We start from the raw sequence: 27,091 nt of genomic DNA, 5'->3' as shown, positions 1-27,091 counted from the left end.
CTATTTCTCTTTCTCCCTCCCCAACCACGTGTGTGTGTGTGTGTGTGTGTGTGTGTGTGTGTGTGTGTGTGTGTGTGTATGTGTGTGTGTTTGTGTGTGTACTTTATGTTTGTAGCTGTTTTTATTAAATATATACATTGAATATTAAATGATCAGATCTAGCATTTCTATACAACTGTATACAAATTGTTCCTTTGTTTTTCTATCTAAGTTATCTGTTATTTTCTATATAAGTTACCTCATGGTGTTTCTAAGTAATGCAATTCTTATACTTTTTACTAGTTTTAATTTAATAAAAGTGAGTTATCATTTGTTCCCTCAACTAACTTCATTCCCTTTTGTATTTGTCCAGGCAACATGTATTTATACGCAGAAAAGCTACTTATCCATATGCCCCTCACCCTCACAACACTGTATACTGTATACTGCATATTCCCAAGGCCGTGGGAGGCTGGAGATTTTCCGCATCCTGACTGTCCCCTTCAACCAAGCTCAGACTGAAAGAAACAGTCCCATAGAAAACCCAGCAACTCTGCTGGGTCCCTTTGTTAGGTCAAGGAGCCCTGGGGTCTCTGATGCCAGGGGAAAAGATGAGAACTGCCAAAGAAGATAGCAGTCACGTGGGTCTCTAAGATCGGCTGATTTCGCAACAGCCAATTCACAAGTGAATCTTAAACAGAACCATGAAATTTGGTGGATTTCAGGACATCTTCATTATAAAACCAGAGAAAAACCATATCGCCCTCCTTCCTCCCTCGCATCCCCCCTCTGCTCCCCGCAGAGACCACGGGAGGTTCATTTCAAGGTCTGATGAATGGTTCAGAAGGTCTGAAGTAGATTACAATGTGAATTTCCTTGTTTGAATTCTATATTTGAACTCCAGACTCACCCAATTTGTCATGGTTTCTTTTTCCTTAAAGAAAACACCAGTCAGTTATTTAGAATATAAAACAGCAAAGCCAAATGTTCCCCAGACAGCAAACCACACCTTCAGAAGACAAAACCGACCACTTAAGAGAACCTCCAGACCCCTGTCCAGGGATGCTGAGCTGTGGGCTATTTATTTTATGCAAAAATCACGGGAAGCCAGTTTTGATCAAAGCCACCCAACATTTCCATTCTCATCTTGGCCTTGTTTTTAAGACACACTAAGATCCCCACATTCCTTTTCTCGTTTTTTAGAAGTAATTTTATCATATGGTGTTTTGATTTAAATGATCATGTTCTGATTCAGGCCCCTGGATTAAGGACACAGCACATCCTTACATGACCTCCGAGAAGCTCTTCATGACTTTGGGTAGCTGAACCTTCAGTGGCCACCAGGAAAACAGTTATAGGATGAAAAGCCAGGGGAGTAGGTGGAGGGGCATGGTAGAGTCTCAGATATCCCACTGTCCCTAGAACTTCTCAGGAAGCACATGGTCATTCGCACAGGCATCTCAACACGCTGGTCAAAATCAATGAACTGCCACTGCTGCTCACACTGCCCGTTTTACACAGGTAACATGGCAGGTGACAATGTTCCGTTCCCATTATGAGAAGAATGTGGAAAAGGTTCAACGCTGCCATCAAGACAGGGCATTGGATCAGAAATGACTAGAGAGAAATGCCAATGTGAAACTAGCCAGTTTCCTCTTGTCACATTTTGATTACCGTGATTATATTTAAATGTACCACATTTTTCACCATTTTGTATAATGCATGATAAATAAACAGGGTAAAACCACAAAGAATTCCAAGCTTTTATTGTCAGTGTTTTCTAGATCGTCTATTGAAATGACAAAAAACAAAAACCCCTAGATAGAATCCTTTTACAAGTGCCTCATACACTTGTCCACTCAATCACCCTTCTGGGAACCACATATCCCTTATCCCTAAACTCAGTGCACAACATTTTCCCTGTGGAAATGGGCATATCTGCCCAACACAGACCTCCATCGCATTCACAACTGGACTGTCTGCTTTCTGGTCACTCCATCCCTATCCCTCACGATGGGTCCCCTGGGAGAGGGTCTGACTCTAGACATCAGGTCGGAGGCTTAGGGTATTACAGTATTACAGTATTCCATCCCTAGGAAGCTACTGTTAAGTGAGTATATGTAAATTTACCCTTTGCTTTTCATGAATGGTCTGTGTGTGTGTCGCATACGGACAGAGAGTGCTGCAGGAACGCGACCCACACTGAACGGAGGGCAGAAACAGGAAGCCAGTCAAATTGACTGACAGAGTTCCCCTTAATTTTAAAATATCTTAAGATAATAATGGAAACTTAAGACTTGGTCTTCTGAGACAGTTCTCAACATGTAAAGAAGCTTTTTGCCATTATGCAGTAAACTGCAACCAGTCCTTTTCTAACAGGACTGAAGAACTTCTGTCACGCCAAGCCCGCAAACTCTTTGCCTAGCCCTAGATCCTGAATCTTCGCCTTTGTTCTTCTAGAGACTGCCATAGCTAAATTGTCTCTGAGCCACTTGAATTGTTTCGTAAACTGTAACCCTGAGGTCAAGGTTAATTTCTCATTGCTTTATTTATGGATGTTGGATTGCTCCATTGTCATTAATCATCAAGGCTAGCCTTCCTTCCCTGAACTGCTTTGTGACGTCTTCAAAACCAAACTGGGCACACTTGTGTGGGTGTCGTGTCTGTGTTCTCTGTTCTCTTGCATTTATTTCTGTGTCTAGCCTCCTTTCCACCAGTGTCAACTCTTGTTAAATACTGTCTTCATAGGGGGCAGTTTGTTGACTCTATTTATTCTCCCTACACCCTTTTGGGTTTGTACTAGAAGCATGTTTGTGTACATGTAGGTACACAGGTGTTTGCAGGTATGTACATGCATGTAGAGACCAGAGTACGACCCCAGTTATCACCTCTCAAGCACTGTTCACCTTCCTTTCTTTTTCTTTCTTTCTTTCTTTCTTTCTTTCTTTCTTTCTTTCTTTCTTTCTTTCTTTCTCTCTCTCTCTTTCTGTCTCTTTCTTTTCTTTCCTTTCTCTTTCTTTTCTTCCTCTCTCTCTCTTTCTTTCCTTTTCTCTCTCTCTCTCTCTCTCTCTCTCTCTCTCTCTCTCTCTCTCTCTCTCTCTCTCTCTCTTTCCTTTCCTTCCTTTCCCTTCCAGAGAGAGAGAGAGAGAGAGAGAGAGGAGAGAGAGAGAGAGAGAGAGAGAGAGAGAGAGATGGGGGAGATGGGGGAGACTGAGTTATTTCTGGAACTTGCCAATTAAGTGAGACTGTCTGGCCAATGAGTCCCAGGGCTCTGCCTGTTCATGCAATCCCAGTACTGACACTATAAAGTACATGATGTCATACCTGACTTTTCAACTTTAACTCGAGTTCTGGGAATTGTATGCACTGGCTGCTTTTCTAGAGGACCTGGGTTCAGTTCCCAGCACCTATATGGTTGCCTAAAACCATCTATAACTCTAACTCCGGGGATCTGATGCCCTCTTCTGGCCTCTGTGAACCTCAAGGCATTCAGGTGGTACACAGAAATACATGTAGACAAAACAGCTATGCATATCAAATAAAGTTTTAAACAAAGCCAAGCTGTCAAACTTTCACCAAGGTCATTGTTAGCTGAGGTTTTTATAAATAGCCTTTTAAACATGACAAAATTATAGCTCATCTCACTTTGCTAAGGTATTATTTAAAAAAAAAAATGAATGGGTCTTAGGTTTTTGACCAAATGCTTTTTCCCCGTCAAATGCTAGGCTAGCATATCTTCTCATCTTCAGCCTATTGACTGAAGACTACATGTTTGCTTTGTAGAAACATGGCAGACTACACTGTTTGCTTTGACACTGATGTTGAAGCAGCCTTGCATATCCAGAGTCAGGTCTACTTGGGTGGTGTCTTATGTTTTCTTTGCTCTACTGTTATTTGTTTTATCAGAGAAACTCTACCCTCCTCTAAGGGTAAGGGTGATCTCTCTATATGCTCCATTTGGCTTTAACTGTCAACTTGACACAGTCTAGAATCATCTGAAAGGGAAGTCCCAATTGAGGACTTGCCTAGATCAGATTGTCCTATGGGCATGTCTGTGGGGGACTGTCTTGACTGTTAAATGATGTAGGAGGATTCAACACACTGTGAGTGGGCACTATTTCCTGGGCAGGTAGTCCTGAGCTAAACAAGGATCTGTGAATGAGCCAGCAAGCAGTATCCCTTCATGGTTTCTAATTCAAATTTCTTCCCCAACTTGTCTCAATGATAGAATGTAACTTTAAGCCAAAATAAGTCATTTCTTCCCCTAAGTTGCTTTTGGTCAGAAAGTTTCATCACAGCAACAGAGATAAAACTAGAAGACACCTTTTCTATTTTGTTATAGGATGTTATATAAAATTGGTATTAATCCTTCTCTCTAAACTGTTTGGTACCAATTGCTAATGAAACCATCTTTGCCTAGAAATTTATTTGAGGGGAGGGCTTTTAAACTATAAATTAAGTTTCTCTTAGTAGTTATAGGACTATTTAAGCTATCTATTTTTATTAGATTGATTTTGGTACATGTACACAACTTCTGATAAGTTGTTGAATTTATAAGCTCAAAGCTATCTATAATGTTCTTTTATTGTCTTTTTTATGGTTTCAGGATCTGTACTGAGGTCTCTTGTTTCATTCCCAATATTTCTTGACTTGTCTTCTCTCTTTTTATTTTTGTTGGTTTTGCTAGAGACTTATTAATTTTACTGACTCTTTTTAAAGGAGGAAGTTTAAGTTTCATTGTTTTTTTCATTACTGTTTTCTAAACTAGTTGATTTCTGTTCTTTATTATTATCTTGTTTCTGCTTGATTCCTACTTTTTTTCATTTTGCAAGCTCCACTTGATAATCTTTTCATTTAGTACTTGAGAGTACTACCCTTCTTTCTGCCCCCATGATTTCATGGGAAACATGCTATCACTCATATTAGTATTTCATGCAAGCAACACATCCCTTCTCTCTGGTTGTTTCAAGACATTTTTCTAACTATATTATGACATACTTTGACACAGGTTTACTTGGACTTATCCTAGTTGTTTTTTTTTTTTTGTTTGTTTGTTTGTTTGTTTTTTGCAATACAATTCAGTTCTACATATCAGCCACGGATTCCCTTGTTCTCCCCCCTCTCCCACCCCCCTCACCTTCTCCCCAGCCCACCCCCCATTCCCACCTCCTCCAGGGCAAAGCCTCCCCCAGGACTGAGATCAACCTGGTAGACTCAGTCCAGGCAGGTCCAGTCCCCTCCTCCCAGGCCGAGCCAAGTGACCCAGCATAAGCCCAGGTTTCAAACAGCCAACTCATGCAATGAGCACAGGGACAAATAGCCAAACGAATGGAAACACATGAACTAGTTGGGTTTTTTAAGCTTCTGAATATATAAGCTTTTTTTTCTTTTACTAGGTGGAGAGATTTTTCAACCAGTATAAACATATATTTGGTCCCATTCTCTCCTGGAACTGTGATGCTATGGATGTTCTTTTGCTATGATTTGACCTGTCTCCGGGACTCTAGTTCATTTTGGTTCAGTCTGCTTTTTCCTGTTGTGAAGACTGAAAACCTCCGTCAATCCATCCTGAAATTCACTAAGTCTATCTGCTCTCACATTTGCTGACACTGGCTGGCAAGCTTGTCTTTTATGGTGATTGCACTTTTCTCTTCCCTGGCTCCCACTCGGCTCTAGTTTGGAGCTGTCCTCCTTTGCTCAGCTAGTCTGATTTCTTTCAGGAGACTTCCCAGCTGTTAGTAGAAACCTCTTTGCAATTCCAGCATTCGATTTGTGTCACCACAGGCTTCTGCTGATTATCTTTTCTCAGCCATGTTGTGAATTTTTGGTTCTCGAGATGCCATGGGAATTTGTTGGGGTTTTTGTTGTTTGTTTGTTTGTATGGTGGACATTATGCATTTTATATTTCATGGGTCTCTGGATCCTCCTAATATTTTTTTGATTTAACAGAAGGAAGAACTTTCTGCTTGGCTGGAGCGGAGAAGCTGCTGTGACAAAAGTCTTCAGTGGTCTTGTCACCAGAAGAAACTGGAGTTTCTAGGAAGTTTGGTTGCTGCTACTGTCTTTATTTTTCCTTGTTTGTGGTTTGTTTTTTGGCTACCCCTATTGCTGAACTGAATGAAAGCATGGAAAGTTAGATTTTGGAATAATGCTGCTCAGTAAGGAAACCAGGGAAAAATCACCTCCATATTTTCAAGTCAGAAAGCCCCTGGTCAGTTCAGCTTCTCCCGAATGTCTTTCAGGCTTATCCTGCACTTGTTCACTAGAGTTACACACAGCATTCCAGTGTTCTGAGGAAGGCCCCCTGATTGATGCATAGCTCTTTCACACCACAGAATCAGACATTTGGATTATTTTTTTATATTCAAAACTACTCTACTTTTTTTTGTAACCAGAAATTTAAAGGCAATTTCAAACAAATCCTTACCCCATTTCCTCACCCAGTCCTTGTTTCTGTAAACAAGACTTGATACTTTCAAATTTCCTAATGTTCTCTATTCTTTGATCATTTAAATACCTCTCTCTCTTTAAAATTGGAAACTTCACCCACTGGTACCTGTTTGAGAAAAACACTGAAGCATCAGAAAAGGGTGGACTCCTCATCTAGGCAGCAGACAAAGGGAACTTGCTTGGAGAAACTTGTAGGCTTGTCATTTGTATACGAATGAACATCCTCAGGAAGCATGTTCAACTGCTCTGTCCTTATTTATTGCTTGTAAAAATAAAGGAGTTTTGTGTGCATGCGCACGAGTGTGTGTGTGCGTGTGTGTGTGTGTGTGTGTGTGTGTGTGTGTGTGTGTGTGTGTGATTTTTTTTCCCTCCCAAACTAAAGCTAAGCTATCTGCTCTGTGTACCAGTTGGAAGGCATCTCTCCCGGTCTTCTGAGGCTCTCTCCCTCAGAGATTCCTAAGCAAAGAGCTTCCCCTGCCTGCCTCTAAGGTAACACCAATTTCTCTCTTCACATGGGCCAAGGCTTTTCCCTGTAGCATTTGTCCAGTGCTCCACAGAAGCCCACCTTGACCATTGCCCTCTGTCCCCTCATGGGGGTCTGCTCTCCAGAAGGAGAGAAGTCCTGAGTAGGGAGTCTAGTCAAAGAATGTGAGCAATGCCACGTCTGAGTCCTGTGAGGTTCGACAAGCCTGCAGCTAAACCTTTACTAGTCTGAGTTGTCATGGGTGTTATGGAAGAGGCATGGCAGAGGTGTAATAATAGTTGGATTGGTAAATCAAAAAGTTGCCCAAGGGAAAATGATGTAGCATCATAGAATTCTGTTATAAGAAATTTTCTAGAAGGCTCAAATTTTAATAGAATCTTCAATAGCATTTCCTAAGTGTTAGAGCCTAGAGTGGTTTCCTAGTAGCTTTATGCTGTGTATATCGCTCTGTATAAATAATATTCTGATTGGCCAGTAGCCAGGCAGGAAGTATAGGCGGGACAAGCAAGGAAGAGAATTCTGAGAACAGGAAGGCTGAGTCAGGAGACGCCAGCCTGCCGCTCAGGGAGCAGCATGTAAAGGCAACAGGGAAAGCCATGGAACATGTGGCGACACACAGATTAATAGAAATGGGCTGAGTTTAAGTGGAAGAGCTAGTCAGTGGTAGGCATGAGCTAATGGCCAAGCAGTTTAGTTAACATAAGCTTCTGAGTGATTATTTTATAAGCGGTTGTGGGGTCCAAGGTGCTGGGCAGGACTGGAGAAAACTCCAGCTATAGCCTTACCCAGCAGGGCTGCATAAGAGGATGATTGGATCATGGGCCTGAGTACCAGGTGTTTGGAAGGGTCTGCACTTGGCTGTATCTAGCAAGGGGGAGGTCTTTTGTCTCACCCCTTGGCACTGTTATAAAAAGCCCTTTGGAATAAAGTTCTGGGCCGGTGGTTAAGGATCCAGGCCCACCTGAGGCTATCCTGTGTTTCTATTTCTCTCCCATCTATATTTCTATCTAAGTCTCTTATGCCTCATTCCTCAAGAGTCCCTGGAGTAAATAAATGTGGGAGCTGGTCTCCCACACCTAAGGTTTTCCTTCAACACATCTTCATTGTATTCCACAATACTTAAGGGATGAGCCATTCTTGGAACATTTAGGATACAGTGGTCCACAGACCAGTCCTCTCTTGTGAAGCTTACACTTTACTGAAGACAAGTTATCCTAAAAGTTACCCAAGGATGCTTCAATCCATTGTAACAAGCGAGAAAGGAGAAACCATTTTTCTTGATCTCTCATTAAAAACCATATTTTCTCTGTGGTATTAACAGAGACATTGAGCACACACAAGATCTGCTTATGGCAAGAGGAAAGCAAAGCCAATTCAATGGATTTGGAAGTAGCAGGCCGCTGAATAAAGTATGATTGTTTTGCTGTCATGATTTTACATGTGCTTCTTAGTCGACATTCCACAATCTGGAGTAAGCTGCAATGCCCACAGTGAATTACACTCAATGAGATTTTAATAATTCAGATAGAACTCTTGTGAACAGTGACAATAACAGAGACGAGGGTATGTCCAGACCCCCGGGGTCCCTGCCCAGTGGCAGCCCCTACCTCCTTATTGGTCCTGTCCGCTTGCACCAGGGTTCCATTCAGGCAGGGTTCCACGTAGTGAAGCTCCTCGTTATACTGCGAAGGGTAGAAACAACCAAGAGGAAACAATGAATGAGGAACCCAAAGGGTACTAGTGAATGGTCAAAGGGTCCACAGTCACACAGGAAGTCAGCAAAATCCCAGGCTCCATTCATTCTGACAATGGCAGTCAAGTGCTGAAGACAGACATTGTTGGAGAGAAACCTAAAGGGCCCGCGCTGGAGCACAGCTTGGCTGCACCTACTGCATCTTTCAATAGTGACTGGGCAGACAGCAGTGGCACAGGCTTCCTGGGCGTGCCTGTGATGATGGTGAAGGAACAGACAGATCAGGTGGTCCAGGTCCAGCTCCATCCTCAGCTTCACAGAATCAAGAGATACCCGTGTTGGTCACATGTGGAGGAGACATGATGGAGGAAAGGAGTGACTTTGATATTCTCACTAACCCTGGAAAGGTGTGTGTGTGGTGGGGCGGGGGGTGGGAGAGGTTTTGGTGATACTCCTCCTATACAGTGGTACCATCTATATGGTTTTGCCAATACCTGTCCTCTCCAACACTTTGAGTCCCTAGCAGTCCAGGATATGACCCTTAATTTTTGTCCTCTGTACATGATCCTTCCAAGGGCTTTGATGGGCTCTGGGCATTTGGACTGGCTGACTACTCAAGTATCTTCACTCATTAGTCCACAGCAAAGACATGCTATGTTCTTGTCAGCCTATATTCTCTGCTCATGCCTCATGTCTTATCTGTTCCTTCTGACCTTCACCACTGACAACAGTGCCAGGAGCTCCTCTGTCTGACTTCTGCTTTCCCTGGCTGACCCAGGCTCATCCTCTGGTTTGGTTCGGTCCCATACCCACTGGGAAGGAACCTCAGATGCAGGAGGGGCATTTAGTAAAGCCTCTTTCCTGTATATTCCATATAACGTCTAGTTTCCTTCACCAGGAGCACCCAGCTCACAGGGAAATCCCATCTTTAGTTGCTCCACCTGATCACCTGATACTGGGATTGGCTGAGACCAACTGTGTAGCAGACACATTGTTGCCTGAGCTACCAAGCCCACAGGAAGTGCCACAATCCATTTATTCAGTGAAAACACCATGGCATTTCCAATTTAACAGCCAAGTAAACCCAGAGCTGCTGAGGGAAGAGACTAGAAGCATCTCTCACATCCACTCTAGAACAGAATCTGGCTGAGGATCTGACCTTTTAGACTGGGATCAGCAAGCACCATGGGAAGGCCAAGCAAGTCACAGAGTGAAATGAAGGATGAGCTTGGGACACTCACTCTGGATACTTGCAAGGATATACCTGCAGCTGCTACAAGAATGGGTGGACACATCCTCACAACATGCAGAGAAGCTACCTAAGGGGTGGGGCAGGGTGCTGCTGCTCTGGCTAGTTAGCTGCTATGGAGCCCTGCCTTCATCCAAATTCCAGACAAGCTTCCTTTGTAGTTTGACTCAGCCTCAAGTATGTCCAATAGTTCACCCTTTACAGACAGGGAAACTGGGGGAAATAAGCTGCAAAAGACATCAGTGAATACGTAGGGAGCAGTGTCCAGGTTCATGTCCAAAAGGGCTGACCTCACAGCCACTTTGTTTCAGGATTTCATGGTCCTCTGCATCCCCGAGGCTCCTTCACTTCCCATCAGGCTCACTTCTGCCCCTCTTAAGCCTTTGCTTCTGGTCTTGCAAATGCATCTGGAAAGTCTCATTTGTCCTCTGAAGTATTGAGAAAACATGAATGTGCATCATCCCCGCTCCCTACCACCAAGTGTGAGGGATCTAACCGAGGACTATTTTTCTTTGCTGAATAACTTCTTTAGGGTGGTGGATGTTTTTGCTGAAGGGGGTAATGTGTTCATTTTGTAATGATTCTTAGAGCTGCATGTATATTGTGCATATTTTTGTTATGTTAAATAGAAATAAAAAATAGATGGTTGCTATGCTGAAGTTAGCTGCTGAGGAACAGGGTGTGGCATTTGGTCCCCAGAAGGGAAGTCACCTCTGGGTTCAGGAAGCATGTATACAGATCGACGTGAAGGTCTTTACCAAGGTTCTCCTGTACTTTGGAGGTCTACTGGAAGCCACTGGGGACAAAGCCATTCCTTTCTCCTTTACCTCCCTTGCTGATGACTAACTTGGTTCAGGGCAACAATATCTTTCCAGCACAACTGGTCTTAGCCAATCAGCTCTTCAGCTGTGCTCTATTAAATACTTGCTTCCAGATCCCTTTGTTGCCAGGGTTACTCAGTGAACCATGTGCAGCCAATGGGACAGAAGGGAAGTTTCTAGTGTATTTTTCTCAAACTTTCTCCTGTTATGGAAAGAAAATCCATCTGTGTCTACCTGCCCCTTCCTTCCTCCCCAGGGTGCTTTGGTCCCGTTGCAGTGGCTACTTCCCAGTCAGGGGGTGACACAAAAGGATGAGAAAGCACAGACAAAGGAAGAGAAAACAAGGAGAGGGGGCCAGCATGGGTCTGCCGCTGATGCCCTCTGAACCACAGGACCAAGACTTCAACTGCCCTCCTTCTGGATGCTTCCATCAGGTTATTAGATGCTTGCATAGTGAAGCATCCTTTGAACCTTTATTCAGCTCTTCTGTAACTCAGACCCTCTTAAGAGTCCCAGTTTGGTTCTTGCTTTTAAAATATAATGCATATATGGTGTGTATGTGTGTGTGTGGGGGTTGATATAGGTACACATGCATGTCACAGTCATATGTAGAGGTCAGATGACAACCTTGAACGTTGGCCTTCACTTTTTTAATCTAAATTGAAGTCCTGTCACTCACCACTGCATATCCTACTATAGCCTGCACAGGAATTTGTAGAGATTCTCTTGTCTCTACCATCATCTTTCCACAGAAGCACCAGAAAAATAGAAGTGTGTTGTCATACCTGGCTTTACATGGATTCTGGGAATTTGAACTCAGGTCCTGGGGCTTGTGGGACAAGCACATTACTGATGGAGCTATCACCTTGTTTCACTGACACTCTTCCTAACACACACTTTCAAAGGCAACTCCTATGGTTGTAGAGTCCAAGATTAGTGTTAGGACAGCTGGCACCAAGTCCCATGCTGCTATGTACACTGTGGGGCTAAACCTCACTGATTCCACATCCTTATACCTAACTCATCTTATGGTAACCATCAAAGTAGACCTGTGGAGATGCAGGGAGGTGACATAGCTCAACGAATGCCCTTTGCTAATACAGAGGCAGGCAGGTGCTGGGGGAGGTGGCTGAGGAGGGGTTTAAAAGCAAAGAAGACCAGGAAATTTTGTCCTCATCAGGGAGGTACATATATAGTAATCAGAACCAGGCTCACTGTCACTGCGCACACTGCACCCACAGTAGAGGAATGTATTCTTCTGAACCCCAGCCAGCTTGTTAGTGGCATCATCCAAGCTTGCAGTTCCCTAATTTCCCCTGACAACATCAGGACTGAGCCGGGCCCAGCAATCTGGTCTGTATCACTGCGGGGAGCGGGGGTGGCCATGTGTAGAAAGGAGAGGTACAAGCCCACTGGCCACACAAGCTCATCAAACTCCCAAGGGACTGCAAAGGATGCCATGCACGTGGATGCATTTCTTAAGCTCCAGCAGCTCCCCATTTGGATACCTTTCAGCTGGTACATGTTTACGGATGCTCCCCAGATGTCTTTGCTGTTTTTATTGTATATGTGTGTGTGTATGTAAGGAGTGTATATGGATATGTTCTTGTGGGTGTGTACATGTGTGCATGTGTGCACAAGTATGTGCATGTATGCAGAGGCCAGGGATTAACATTAGGTATCTTCCTCTATCACTCTTCACCTTACTTACTGAGACAGAAGTCTCTTACTGAGCTTGGAGAACATTGATTGGTTAGACTGGCTGGCCAATGAATTCAAGGGATTTTCCTGTGTCTCTCTCTCCCTTTAGTAGCATTATAGACACTTGCAAGCCATGTGCCTCGGTCTCACATCTTGGGGATCTGAAATCAGGTCCTTATGCTTGAACAGCAAGCGCTCTACTGACTGAGTTGTTTCCCCAACTCCAGTATCTCCTCCATTTCTGTTTTTTGAATCAATGGTGTTAGGTGGTCACATCAGTTTATAACTGAAGATGTGGTCACTGCGAGCCTTAGGGCACAATAGCCCATGAATAACTCTCTTTCATTCCTACTTGGCCAAGCTGATGTTAGTAGCCCAAGGAGAAAGAAGATGCCACCATTCACCCTCAGAGGTGCAATTTCTTCTGTACTCTGCTTTTAGCTTCTCCTATGACCAGGAATCCACCCTAGAGGCCTTCAGCCATGCCCTCCCACCAAAGTACCAAGTCCTTCCTGCAGATGCTAGGGGAGTGCTCTTGGTAAAACAAAAGAACCTGGGGAGCCCAGAAGAGGTCTAGCCTAGCAAGCCAGCCACATGCTGAGGAATGGGTAAACATGACCCACAGGTCTCAGTCACTGTTAGCTTTCTCCTTCCTTCTTATTTCCTTGTGGCTTACTCTTTGGGTTCACACCAATAGTCCCTGGTTTTGCCATACACAAGTTGGGTCACTAGGCCAAGGTTTTGCAGCTCCATGAGTCACAGAGTCTGACTTGGAGAAACCTGGAGTCGCTGTCCCTGCCAGAGGCTCACTGTGAGGATGAATAAGCATGCTCAAGGTCTTGGCATGAAAGAAGAAGAGACAAGCAACCAAATGTGCATGTTCAGTGTAGAGAAGAGGAAGGAGGTAGGTATGGGGATGCAACGTGTGGACACAGTGGTAGACTGACAGACGGGATAAGGAGAAAGGGAGAGGAGCTGGCAGTGGAACAGGACTGCTCTTGGGAGCAGGAGCCGTACGTCTTGGTTTCCTCTGAAGAACGTTGTAGACACATTTCTGGGAGACACAGTACTGCTCCACTGGACACAAACGACCAACTAAATGCCAAAGACAGGAACCTGGAGTTCTGCTTCTCACTCCACACCATACTCTGAGCCCTTCCAGCGACCCAGGTCTCTAGCAAACTAGGAGATAAGGCATTGCCAGATCCTTCCCAGAAAGGTGTCTACCACAGAAGTCTTCATTCCCCCATTTGCTCCCTGAATGTTAACTGCTAGCCTACTATGTGCCAGGCATGTGAACACCGGCTCAGTCTGCTCATGACCACCACCACTGAAAGATCATAAACAACTTTTCTTGCCTTTTCATTGTAAATGAGCATATTCATGTCTATGCTTTTCTTTTTCATGATAAAAAGTGCTTATCTCTCACACTGAAAGGGTCCTTCTGAACACAAATCAGGCCACCATGATCTTCACGAGACTATGTCTTAATATTGTGCTCTCTTGTTGAGAGACCATGTCCTTCTCTCAATCAACCAGCAATCAACCATGTCCCTCTCTCAGTCAAGCATGGCCAGGCAGCAACAAGCATATCACTACGTGTCTTCTCCTTCCTTCTGTTCAGTCTCCGTAAGCCTTTCCCATCTCTCCTTGTCCATAGGCACAGTACAATTCTCAGAAAGAAGGCTCTTAGGAAAGCCAAGCTGTAATCTCAATCCTTGAATGGCCAGAACACTCTTGGGGAGATTCTGAGAACAAGGAGATGGCCATGTAGTAGGAATCATATCCTCTGTGGGCTTGTGCACACCACAGCCTGAGGGATGGCCAGAGGCCAGCTTCTCTTTGGGTTCTAGATGATGCTAAGGTTCCTGAGCTTCATGTCAGAAGTCCAACTTGATGCAAGAGAACAATACATCTTTCTGACTTGATGGGATAGACTATCAGTTGCCTAGACACTGGGATGAGGGAAGACACAGTAAGAGGGGAGAGGCTTCCAGAAAGGTCTCCCATATCATCCTGGAAGCTGAGACTCCACATGATGACACATAGCTGACTGGATTTGTGTGATATGGCCTGACTCTCTCAATGCAGTCCGATTCTTTTTCCCAGCACCATCCTGGCCCTGTTTCCCCTATATCCTCCCCATCCCAATAAGTTCCAGATACAGTCAGTTCTCTGCCGAAGTGTGGGTGTGGGTGGGTGTCTCACAACCTGAAAATGGCACTTACTTTCTCAATAAACTCCTTCCTCCTTCCATCCCTGACCCAACCCGTGGGCAATGTCTATATCACTTCAAATACCTGCCAGTTCTAAGACTGTCACCCATGGGTTGCATGCTCGATCTCTGTCCCTGCCAGGCTCCCTCCCACAAGGTGCTGGTTTCACTGTACCCTGAGCAACTGTTCCTGGGCTTCCCCACTAGATAGTCACATACTGTCTAGTATTTCAGGGTTATTGAGGCAGGTGCCTTTCTTCTACAGCAGCCCAGCACCTAACACCAAGCACACATCAATGTCCATTAGACCCACTGATCACAATAGCAAAAAGGGCAAGAAGGAAAAAATGGAGGGAAACTCACTAATGACACAAAGCTGAAGAAAAATTCAAGTATAAAATTAAAAGACTAGCATCTTTACCCTTTTCAAAACAACAGATTGATAAGCAAACAATAAAGGAATAAGTATGTCCTAAAGAATCTGGAGTTTGACCAACAGCCCATAATATTAAAATTCTGGCTTGCTCATGGAAGCAATGGAAGAAGCCCCATTGCTCCATTTTAGGAAGCCGATGCAAAGGAGACTCAATTAAATACGTTAACAGTTCTGGTGCTGCTATGTTTTTAATGAAATGACCCTTAGGATGAAAATGGAGGAAATATGGAATGAAGCAGAGGAACCCACAATATTTTCACCAAGACAAGGTGTCCCAGGATCTTTTAGCTTACAAAAGTATCTTCTGAATTTAGACACACAACTGGCTGTAATTAGCAGTGCAGCCCCAATGAGCAAGGAGAGCAAACACTAAGCCATGCCTCAGTGTGGTTGTGATTGCTTTATAAAGCAAAGCCACAGCAGGGAGAGTGCTGGAGAGTCAGTTCTCAGAAAAACAACAACAACCACAACAACTGTGAATTAAAAACAGACTATCAGGCCGGGCAGTGGTGGCGCATGCCTTTAATCCCAGCACTCGGGAGGCAGAGCCAGGCGGATCTCTGTGAGTTCGAGGCCAGCCTGGTCTCCAAAGCGAGTTCCAGGAAAGGCGCAAAGCTACACAGAGAAACCCTGTCTCGAAAAAAAAAAAAAAAAAAAAAACAGACTATCAGAATTTTCTAGGATGAACTAGCAAATGATTCTCTCCTCCATACTGTTTTACACAAACCTGGCCTGCAGGAGGCCTTTAAATTGATTTCACAAAATTGGCCCAGTTAATGTAGTGTTCGCTTAACGCCTGACCTAGGCTTCTTTTGTAAAATCATTTCTCAGCTTCCAGTAGCAGATGGAATTAGCATCCTCATTTTTATGATAATACTGTTCATTTAATGCATGGCTTGAAGGAAGACTTCAATGTGAATAAGAAAAAATATGCTCTTTTCCTGTCATAATGTAACCTCAAACTTTAACTCCAACTGCACAAAACCCTTCTATTTCACCTGTTCTTTATACATTTCATCAGTTGATTCATTAGCTCTAGATAGATTTTTCAATATCCTGCCCATCAAAGATAAAACAAGGTTTATTTATCCATTCATGTTCATTCTCTGGAAAGACTCAGATCATGAGATCTTCCATATAATACAAAGACACACTTGACAATGAATTTAATGAAATGTAAAGAGGATTCAAATGGCCATGAAACATCTTTCCTACTATTTAAACATCACCCTGCCTTCCTGCATTATGACACTGAAAATCAAAGGCCATGATAATAAATTAGATTTGCCTAAACAAAACCCTACAGTGCATGAAGACTTCCAGCACTGAAAATGAGGAGTGTATTCTTGACTTTTTCTTTAAGATGCCTCCTCAAACATCTACCTGGCAAGTAAAAGAAGCCTGGCCACACAGCAAAGGCTGCCAAGGGAAAGTCCTCTCGGGCAGTGGGATTCTGCAAGAACAACCCACTCAGGCACGCAGAGCATTCTGCGTAGAGGTGCAAACACCCTCATGTATGGCCCTGCAGCTGCTAGTTCTTGGGAGGCCCTCAAGCAAGTAACCATTTTGAACAGACTTAGAAAAAACCCACACCATATTATGAAGACACACGTGCAAGGTGGGGCAGGAGGAAATGCTGCAGGAAAATAAGAGTCAGTAAAGCAAAACTCATGTGATGCACTGAGTAGCAGGAGACATAACTCAAGGAAATGCAAGTGTCAGCTAGTCACCTCTGAATGGACCACAGCTGGGGCTCTTCAACCATCAGTAAGCATGGCAAACTTACACCCTATTTGGTGGATACTGTGGTAAGACTAATGCAGTACTTTCTGGTATAGCAAGTTCATGTGTAGATATTATTCAATCGGACACACACCCAACCTCATAAACATGCACTCATTATCTTCAGTGTGTTCCAGATCATGGCAAGCTTATCCACTGGAATACTCAAATAGATGAGAGAGCCTCAAGGCACAATAGGAACATAAATCTATAGCCAACAAAGAGGCTTGGGTAAACATCTGATGCCAGCTCTATGTGACAAATACATTTAATTAAAATAAGATAATAGAGACAAATTACTAGGTATTCTGTAGAATATGATCCTATTTTAGAAAAATGATGTGGGCTTGGGTCAGCAGGATGGCACAGTGGGTAAAACCACTTGCTGCTAAGCCTAAGATCTGAGTTCAGTCCCCAGGACCCACATGCTAGAAGGAGAGAACAGACTCCTGATGGTGGTCCTCTGACAGCCAAAGATACACACATACTAAAATGTAATATAATTTTTAAGTATGTGGAGGTATATGTAGAAAAAGTTGAAATAATTGTGTCAAATGGAAGAAGAATGAAAAAATCTGAATTGTTCAAGAAGACTTACCGGTTTTATTCATTCAAAAGCAATCACCACAGAAAGAGTTAATCCATTGTCTTCCAATGTGAATTCACTACTATATCTGATCCATTCACTTATACATTAGTGGAATGGAGATCACAATTCTATCATAAGGGTTCAAGTAAAAATATTCAGAGTTCCTAGTCATCACAATAACTCTGCAGATAGTCTTAATTCATGCTTAAAACTAATGGACAGATGCAAGGTGACAGTTAATGTAACTGCCAATGGATTTCATTCTATAAAGGGATGATTTAAGGTAAAGAAAAATATTTCCCCCAACTATTCCATAATAGCTGGCTGTCTCTTTTAATTATCTTAATCACCCTCTCCTCATTATTGTGTTGACGCTGTATATCTTAATGAACTTACATAGATTATTTCACATGATTGGTTGTATTAACTGAACAATAAACTCTTGACAGATAAAGGATGTAGGATGTAATTAGTTAGCTCCCCTTCTTCTGTGAATTCCTGATACTTCTGTGAGACATAATTAAAGATTAATAGGAAAGATAGTCTCGAATTTGCTGCTACTTATCTATAACTGCTCCAGGATATGTGAGCATCTGACCACATTTACATAGTCACGTGGAGGTTAGCAGCTAGGGGAAATCCTAATTAGAAAGCCAATGTACCCCTGATGTGAAAGACTCCTTGCAAATGGGTAGGCCCTGAATGCAATGTCTTCATGGTAAGATGGCCTAGGGGACTAGTTGCATCCTCTCCACTTCTGCAGAAGGGAGCTAGAACATGGCAAGTCAGACCTTATGGAGGCTTCACTGTGTGCCGCCTTCTGTCTGCCAGTTTGAGACAGTGACTTACACTGCTCCATGCCTCTGCCTTCATGCCATGGGCACAAGACTGAGGTGAAAGTTCAACATAATGAGCTACTGAGGATCTATGGGTGTGGACGTCACACAGTGGGTACTCTTAGAGACTAGCGGTTCTCAGCCTTCCTAATGCTGTGCCCCTTTAATACAGTTCTTCATGTTGTGGTGACCCCCAACTATAAAATTATTTTGTTGCTACTTCATAACTGTAACTTTGCTACTGTTATGAATCCTAATGTAAATATCTGTTTTCTGATGGTCTTAGGCGACCCCTGTGAAAGGACCATTGGACTCCCAAAGAAGTTGAGCCCCCACAGGTGGAGAACCACTTCTATAGACAGTAGCTACTTTTATTCAGCCCCTAGATATTTAAACTCCTACTGTTTGTCAGACATTGTCCAAGGGACTGGGTGTACGCTGTAAACAACCTCTGCACTCCAGTAAAGTAATGGGTTTTTTCTTTTCCAATTGCTCTTCAAGAGTTTTAAAATTTTTATTAGACTTACTTATTTGGCAGATGCATGTGTGTGTGCATGAGTATGAACATACATATACACGTGCTGTGGGAAAGAAAAAGTGATGTTGTGCTGTTAGTTTATGAGTCCTGGGAATTGACTCACGGTTTGGCAAGCACCTTTACTCTCTGAACCATCTTGCTGGCACATCTCAATAGCTTTTTTAAATCTGTGGCTTTCAAGTCAGTTCCTTTGCTTTGTGGTTAGGCCTTTTAGTCTGGAGGTCTTGTCAGAAACACGTCGGAAGAGAACCGAAGCAACACCCTAGCCACTTAAACAATTGCCCTTGACCTAGAGAACACAAGTTGGTGACTTGTTTCTGCAGACAGCTGCCTTAACATAGGACTCCATGACAACACACCCTGTCCAAAGGTATGGGAAGGCACACACAACAGAGCTGCATCACTACCAGAGCACTGTCCAAACTCCAATGGCCAAGCTCTGTGTTTCTTGCCACACTACCTCCACTGTTACCTACTACATGGAACATAGGATGTCCCAAACAGATAAATATGGCAAAACACACCTGTGCACCACATCCAAGTGCCCAGTTGAGCACTACAGGGTGGGAGAAATTTCACTGTGAGTACAATCTCTGAAAAGAGAGCAAGGTTTGTGAAACAGAAGGGATGTGATGATAATCATGTCAAAGAATGGTGGAGAACAAAAAAGAATTACAAACTGCAATGGAATACATCTCTGTTTTTTTTTCTTTTTCTTTTGGTTTTTCAAGACAAGGTTTCTCTATGTAGTTTTGGTGCCTGTCCTAGATCTCACTCTATAGATCAGGCTGGCCCCGAACTCACAGAGATCCTCCTGGCTCTGCCTCCCAAGTGCTGGGATTAAAGGCATGCACCACCGCTGCCCAGCAAAATACATCTATCTCTCTTGCATGTCTGTGTCACTGCCCAGCCATGGCTTGCTCTCTGGTTTCCACCTGCCAGTCTCGGGACCCCGAATATCTCACTGAAACTTTAATCTCAGCTCTTGGAGAATACACCAAAGCCCGACCCTACCTTCTGGGTTGCTGAGGAGGGAAGACACTGTATTTATGAAGAGCAGACTATTCCTCATCTTTCAGTATCTTATCTTCCTGCTGTTACCATCGTGGACATGGGGTTGACCTGGCTTAAAGTTCATTATCATGTGAGAAGTTCTGGCAGCCCATGGGACATCTTTGCTACATCTCTTCCCCAACATCCCCCAAAAGGCTGGAGAGGTCATTTGCTAACCTCAAAGAAACAATGAATTCCACAGCATTCTCAGTCTCTGGAAGACCCTCTACTGGCCCCAACTCAGTGAATTGCATGTGGGCATAACCAACCTTCATCCTCTAGTCCCCAGACCCTGGACACCCAACAGCAACAATGCAAATGACCCAAAGTGAAAAGAAAGCCCAAAGCAGGCACACTCACTGTGATGATGTTGAAGAAGTCATCGTCGCCTAGAGTGTCCAGAATCGAGGAGACTGTTTGCTTGGCGATGGTCAGGCGAAGTCCTTTCATGCTGCCACTGACATCCACTAAAATGACAACATCTTTTGGAGAAGTTGCTGCCTGGATATACCTAAGTGGAGGGAAAATTAAGTAAACATGAATTGTGGCCTCTCTAAATTTTCTCTCAAAATTGACTAAGAGGTTTAAGCGCTGCCTACCATTTTCTGTTCCTGCAGTCAAAGGCAATGACGCCATTCTCATCTGGTTCCCATTTAATCCCTAGAAGAAAAACGGGGGTTATGAGAAACCCGGAGACTTCAAATGGTTATTTGTAGTACTTCAAGGCTGCTCTGCTTTGCTGACCAAATAGAGAGGGTGAAAATAATCACAGCCCAGGAGCTCCTCATTGGCTACACACCCAGCTCTGCAAGGCCCTCAGGTGGGAGCCCTGCAGCAAACAGGGCCTTAGCCCTTCCTCCTTCAGAAAGCTGAGGTGAATGGAGACAGCCTCAGCACGATGCTGTCCATGGAGAGAGGATGTGACTCTAGCTCCCTTCACAGCATCGGATAAAGACAGCCAAGACCATTGTTCACAGCCCAGCAAGGTGCTGAGGCTGCTGGCATCATTTAAAGGTCTCTAGGCAGTGTCTGGCCACATCCCAGACCCCAGTGAGGTCATGTCTACAGCATGGGTTCTGACATGGTCCCACATCACAGTTGTTTCCTCCCTGCCCCTGTCTTAAAACTCAGACATTTGGCATGCCTTTCCACCTTAAACAAAACGACCCTAATTATTCTGCAAACTAAAGTTTGAATCCAGGCCTTGAAGCCAAAGCAATTTTTCCCATCTGTGAATTTGATCAAGCATCCTTAGACTCATGGTTTGAAAACCAGCAAAGATACAACCAAGGGTGGCATTCTCCTTGTAAATCTGATTATTTTAAGAATGAGATTTTGTTTCAGGGCCAATAAGATGGCTCAGCAGGTAAAGGTATTTCCTCCAAAGCTTGACAATGTGAGTTTAATTCCCCAAACCCACACAATAGCAGGAAAGAAGCACCTGACTCAAGCTGTCCTCTGACTTAACTGTGACATGTGTTCATGTATGCACAGACCCACATTCACAAACACATGTAATAAATAAGTGTATTCATTCTCATTCATTTAAAAATAAAAGAATTACTGCTTTAAAACAAGTTAAGATGTCATCATTCTTGGCCAGCAGTGCTGCTCAGGGCTAGAGGACTTCAAACAGATTTTGAAGGAAAAAAAAAGGCAGAAAAGTTATTTTCATGGCTGAAATTCCTGATTTGGAGTGTAGCATTGACTGCTTCTTTTTCTTTTTCAACTCACCATGGCCAACATTCTTAATCATACCATGGTAATAACTGGCCAGGATAAGAGAATGTCTCCAAACTACTACACAGATAGCCTGAAGATGGTACTGTGTGTCCCACAGTGACACTGTGTTCTGCCCTCCTGGTACCTGCACTGGGGCCTACTTTAAAGGGCACAATAAGGGGTCATAATGTGATTTATTCTAAACTTATCCAGCACACTGTTTTGTGGAAGATCATGATCCTCTTTTTTTTTTTTTAGTGTATAAATGCACCAACCCAGTCAAGGGGTTTAGTGGATGTTTCTTACATTCATCGTGTGTGTTGTTAGTGCCTATGCATATCCATAGACACTGTGGGTCATCCACCATCACTCTACGGCTCTGTCAGTCTTCTGCCTATCACATCCTTACTGCTGTATGCTCTCCCAAAACTTCTCAGAAAGGACTGGGGGTGCAACTCTCCGCATCCCCACAGGAACTGATGACAGTGGTGTTTTTCTAAACGTCCCTATCAGATTAGTCTGCTGGAAAACTAGCAAGGAATACAATACCAACACAAAAGCAGATACAGAAAAGGATGACCTTGTGCAGATCAACTTGATACAAACTAGAGTCACCCAAGGGGGTCTCAGTGGAGGGACAGCACACAGACACTCAGAAAGAAATTACAGGTACCCCCAGTGCCAGGGCAGATAGATGCCTGGGGGGTCATTAATACGTAAAAGATGTACTAAACTTGAGATGCTGCATTACTCTACCAAGGGTGCTGTAACTAAACACTACCTGAGAGGTGGCTTAGTAGTCTTGTATTCTAGACATACACAGTTCAGGGAGCTTTTATCCAAACTATTGAAGCACATGCTCCCTACACCCCACCGAGATCCTCAGTGAAAAATCCTGCAAGGTAGAAGACAAAGTTCCTCATTTTAAGGTGATCACATGACAGAGAAACGGGATATTGCCAAGTGCTGGAACCCACCAGTTCTCTAAAACAGCACATGCAACTTCAAGTTGCTGGAGCTTGGTTTCATGGGGTCTCTGTCACTTGCAACCCCAATTTCTGATAAAGGTGTTTTTCTCAAAAGAGAGCTTCTCAAGGTCAAACTGGGGAACTTGACCTCTGCTACCTAATTTCCAGAAAGTCCTCATTCCAGGCTTGTAATAAACCTAGGACTCTGGATACACTTGTGAGAATGAAGGTCTAAGGTCAGATACATTGGTAACAATTGGTGTTTTACAATATGGTGAAAATGGACAGAAGCATCCTAAGATGAAAAATATCCAAGTAAAAATACCCACATCATGCTTCCCTTTATTGTATGAGCAGGAGGCAAGAGATGAGCTCTGTCTGGAACCAATTCCAGAGCCAAGTGGCTATATGACATCATTCAGGGCAACTAAATATCTTCAGTAGACTGTAGCCATGTATTAACTAATGCAGAAAAGATACAGGCATTCTATGGAGTCAAAATCCTGCCAAGAATATCACAAAAGAACTGCAAGCATTTTGACTAAACCAATTTGACTAACAGAAGTTTCATCTCTTAATAAATCTCCTGATTACATGAGCCCTTTATGGGGACTCCCTTTGTTTTCCAAGGCCCTTAAACTATACTTTAAGGACTTCTTGTTGGTGGAGACACCTGATGATTTGTGGCTTCTACTTATCTTTCCCACCCTCCTTTCAATGCCACACGGTCAAATAGCCAGCTATCCAGTTGGCTACTAGGCGGGTTTGCTTGCCCGCCATGTTACAGCCTTCACAATGCACACCAAAGTTGCTCTGTTGAGCACATCAAGGCAGACTGCAATTTGGTGACATTGAAATTTTAATGGTCCACTGTTTATTATAACATTATCTGTAATAGGATGCTTATTGCTTAAATGGCTGTGAGCTCCACGAGGCAGCATGTGTACCCTGCTGAACAGGGCCCTTGGGAACCATTGAATAATCTGGTGAGGCAGATGCCCCCAGCAGGCAAGTCTCAGGCCACAGATGCTGTGTGCAAGGCAAAAAGCTCCTCGAGGCAGAGGCTGATGGTGTCTGTGCAGCAATATTGAAAGACATCAGGTGCCTAGTCTTACTTAATGAAAACATAAAAGCCTCCACTTAATTGCTCCAAGACTGTGCAGTGTGTGTGTGTGTGTGTGTGTGTGTGTGTGTGTGTGTGTGTGTGTGTGTTTCTCCTTTCTTTTAGGTTGAGCTTGTTAATTCCTACAGCTGTGATGCTCTGGAACAATTGCAGCCTCAAGTCCTGTTTTCACAACTTGTAAGCAAAATTAAAACTTCCCTTTTTAATTAAAATTTAAGCCAAGCTAGAATTAAAACCCGACTGCAAAGCAGAAGCCCAGGAAAGCCTCCGAAGGAACACCTGTTCCATAGGCATGACAGACAAATGATGGGAACATACTGACCTGGGGAGTTGTTGGGGGCCTCTCTAGAGGGGTGTCACCATCTGCTGCCATGTTTTGACTCTTTCGACCTCTAACACCAAGGTAAGCCACCTCTGGAGTTGGGGAGCCCAAGTGCACATTCTATATTTCTTACACCTTTTAGCCATGATTTAGCCTCATATAGTCAACTTGCTCTATTAACCCTGACATCAATGATCTTAACAGCAACAACAGTGGACGTCATAATCAGAAACCAAGCTCTTGTCTGGGAAGACTAAATGTGGTACATCTCACAGCCCAGTTCTTTGCTTTGATTGGTTGCTCTATGAATTAATTTACTGAGAAAGATGCTGAAGCCACACACAGTTTCTGTTATCAATGCAATGTGTGTGTGTGTGTGTGTGTGTGTGTGTGTGTGTGTGTGTGTGTGTGTGTGTGTACATACACACAGGCATCTCCTTTTTGCTCCTATTCTTCACCCTGACAACAGGATCCAATCTTTCACTTTCTTCTAAGGGAAGGGACAAAAACTATTAAGCAGGAATCTGAAGGGAATTAGAGCATCACTCACCGAAGCCATGGCAGTCAATTTAGGCACACTCACCTGGGTACTGCCTGAAAAATCCCTTTGCACTTCCAAAGTATTGCCAGATGAGAGATGGGTCCCGGTCAAAGTTATCTACAAAGACTTTGTTTAGGGATTCAGACCAGTAAACGCCATTGACAATTGCAGGATCTGAAAATTAAAAAAAAAAAATAGAGCCACATTAGGAAGCAGAGGGAACGAGATCACAGGTTCCACACTTCCTGACCCACTCACGCAGGTGGCCATCAGTGCAGATTCTGAAATGCTGAGACCCAGAGAGTCTAGACACTTGAGATGGTGTCCCTATACAGCTCTCTGAGCCACCCAAGAGCCTCCATGGTGCCACCTTACTCAAACTGCATATCCTTGTATTAGTAATATTTAATTTGACAGTGAACATGGCTCTTCAAAGAGCAGAGAGGTACACTTAGCATCAGAAAACACAGAAGAATGTGTTTTCTCTTGCTGTAATCACCGCAGCCAACATGGTCCTACTCCAGTTTGGAATACATCACAAACTCTCTCCTTCTGCTAAGTGGAGTGTGAGCCCTGGAAGGAAAGAAGCCACCTCTTGCCATTCATCCTTTGTCCTATGGATATTCACGTGGCTGGACGAAAAACTGGAATGACAAACCGATGGACAGAGGGATTGACAGGTGGGTTGGTAGACAATTGATGGATAAAACAAAGTTGTTTTTCAGGAACCTGATCTGGGCACTGTGGCACCCATGGAACACAGGAGGCAGAAGCAAGAAGGTCGCAGGTTCAAGGCCAGCTTGGGTTTGAACCCAAACAGCCTGAGCTCCATAGTGAGACTCTTTCTAAAAAAGACTATTACTTTTCCATCCTATAGTTCCATTAACAGATCTCTTTTCCTCACCTTAAAAGTCCAAAGTAATACTTCATGTTTTCTTCACATATTTAAAAGATGAGAGCAAAGAAAAAGAAAGAGAAATAAAGAAATTTTCACCTACTGGCTAAAGAAGGTAGATTATCAATGGTGATTTGTGGACTGTCTACCTTTTCCTTATTTCTCTTTACTCCTAAAGACAATGTTTCAGAACGAGGCACTGCTCAGCCACAATCAGTTCAAAAAGGAATTACTATTTAGCCCTGGTGTGAAGAGGTAAGGATAGCAACATGATGAACATACAGGCCAGGAAAAGTGGAGGAGAGCTGCTTCCTGTTCCCTGCCCATGGAAGACATGGGGCTTACTTTCTTCTGTCCCCTACAACTGTCCTCTAGGCAGGAACTCATAGGGCACTGGACAGCACAGAGACTGGAACTGTGGCAAGAAGAGGGGCCTTTTCCCAAACTGCATCAGCTACTGATAGGCAAACCTCTTGCCTGTGCTTTCATTATAGGCAAAATAGTGATAATAAGGCCCACAGTAGAGGCCCATTTGAAAAGTTCAGCACATCTTCAGGAAACAGCTAATGGTAGAAAGCACCCACAGAGCTATTCCACTGACCCAAAGTTCAGACCCCTCTCTGTAGTTGGTTTCTTTTACTCTTTGGGGGCCTGCCACCCAGCTCCCAAATAAATATGTGGAGACGTATTCTTATTTATGAATGCCCGGCCTTAGCTTGGCTTGTTTCTAGCCAGCTTTTCTAACTTAAATTATCCTGTTTCTCTTTGCGTTTTTTCCTCTTAGTTTTTTACCTTTCTTTAATTTATATATCTTTCTTTCCTTCTTACTCTGTGGCTGGCTGGGTGGTTGGGTGGCTGGGTGGCTGGGTGGCTGGCCCCTGGCATCCTCCTCTCCTTCTTTTCTCACTCCTAGCTCTTCTTCTTCAAGCCTAGATTTCTCCTCCTATTTATTCTCTCTGCCTGGCAGCCCTGCCTATTTCTCTCTCCTGCCTTGCTACTGGTCATTCAGCTCTTTATTAGACCAATCAGGTGTATTAGACAAGCTAAGTAATACGGCTTTACAGAGTTAAACAAATGCAACATAAAAGAATGCAACACATTTTTGCATCATTAAACAAATATTTCACAGCTTAAACAAATATAATACATCTTAAACTAATATTCCACATCTCTCCAGAGTCTCCTGTGGAATTCTGAGTCATAGCAATCCCACACAGTATGCTTATTCCAAGGACTCCTGGTACTCTACAGGTGAGAGGGATAAGGACAGATTTTTGTCATCCCGGCCTTAGGTTGCTTAGTATACAAATGGAAAAAAAATCATTCTGAAAATACACCCAACAATGAACTTCACTGACAAGGAAACTGATTATTAGCCCATGGAACATAAGATGTTAACTTTTAATTGCTATGTCAACACACTAGAATATCCTGGAAAGAGTCTCAATGTGGGACTGGCTAGATCAGATTGGCATGTGGGCATATCTGTGGGGGATTGTCTTGGTTAAATGAATTGATATGGGAAGACCCAGCCAATGGTGGGTGGACCCACCCCTTGGATTTGAATCCTACACTGTTTCCCAGTAGAGAAAGTGTGCTGAGAAACAGGCTTGCATGACTTCCTTTTCTCTCTCTGCTCGTGACTGTGAAATGACTGGCTGCCTCAAGGACTGCCACCTTGGCCTCCCTGCTAA

General features: G+C 43.6%; 1 protein-coding gene across 2 annotated transcripts in view; it reads right to left on the bottom strand.

Annotated features, from left to right (window-relative positions):
• Positions 1 to 27,091, bottom strand: part of Cacna2d3 (calcium voltage-gated channel auxiliary subunit alpha2delta 3) — an 844,638-nt gene that overhangs the window by 427,113 nt on the left and 390,434 nt on the right. For both annotated transcript variants that reach the window (XM_052733778.1, XM_052733779.1), the window contains exons 6-9: positions 24,545 to 24,676; positions 20,426 to 20,486; positions 20,187 to 20,337; positions 8,521 to 8,595 (exon numbers count right to left, since the gene is read on the bottom strand). In XM_052733778.1, the coding sequence (XP_052589738.1) occupies positions 8,521 to 8,595; positions 20,187 to 20,337; positions 20,426 to 20,486; positions 24,545 to 24,676 (419 nt within the window). The remainder of the gene's footprint in view (positions 1 to 8,520; positions 8,596 to 20,186; positions 20,338 to 20,425; positions 20,487 to 24,544; positions 24,677 to 27,091) is intronic.

This window comes from Peromyscus californicus, unplaced genomic scaffold (assembly GCF_007827085.1).
Source record: "Peromyscus californicus insignis strain IS unplaced genomic scaffold, ASM782708v3 Scaffold_12__1_contigs__length_115047231, whole genome shotgun sequence".
Taxonomy (NCBI): Eukaryota; Metazoa; Chordata; class Mammalia; order Rodentia; family Cricetidae; genus Peromyscus; species Peromyscus californicus.
The sequence above is the reverse complement of the archived record's forward strand: the minus strand, read 5'-3'. Positions and strand labels throughout refer to the sequence as shown.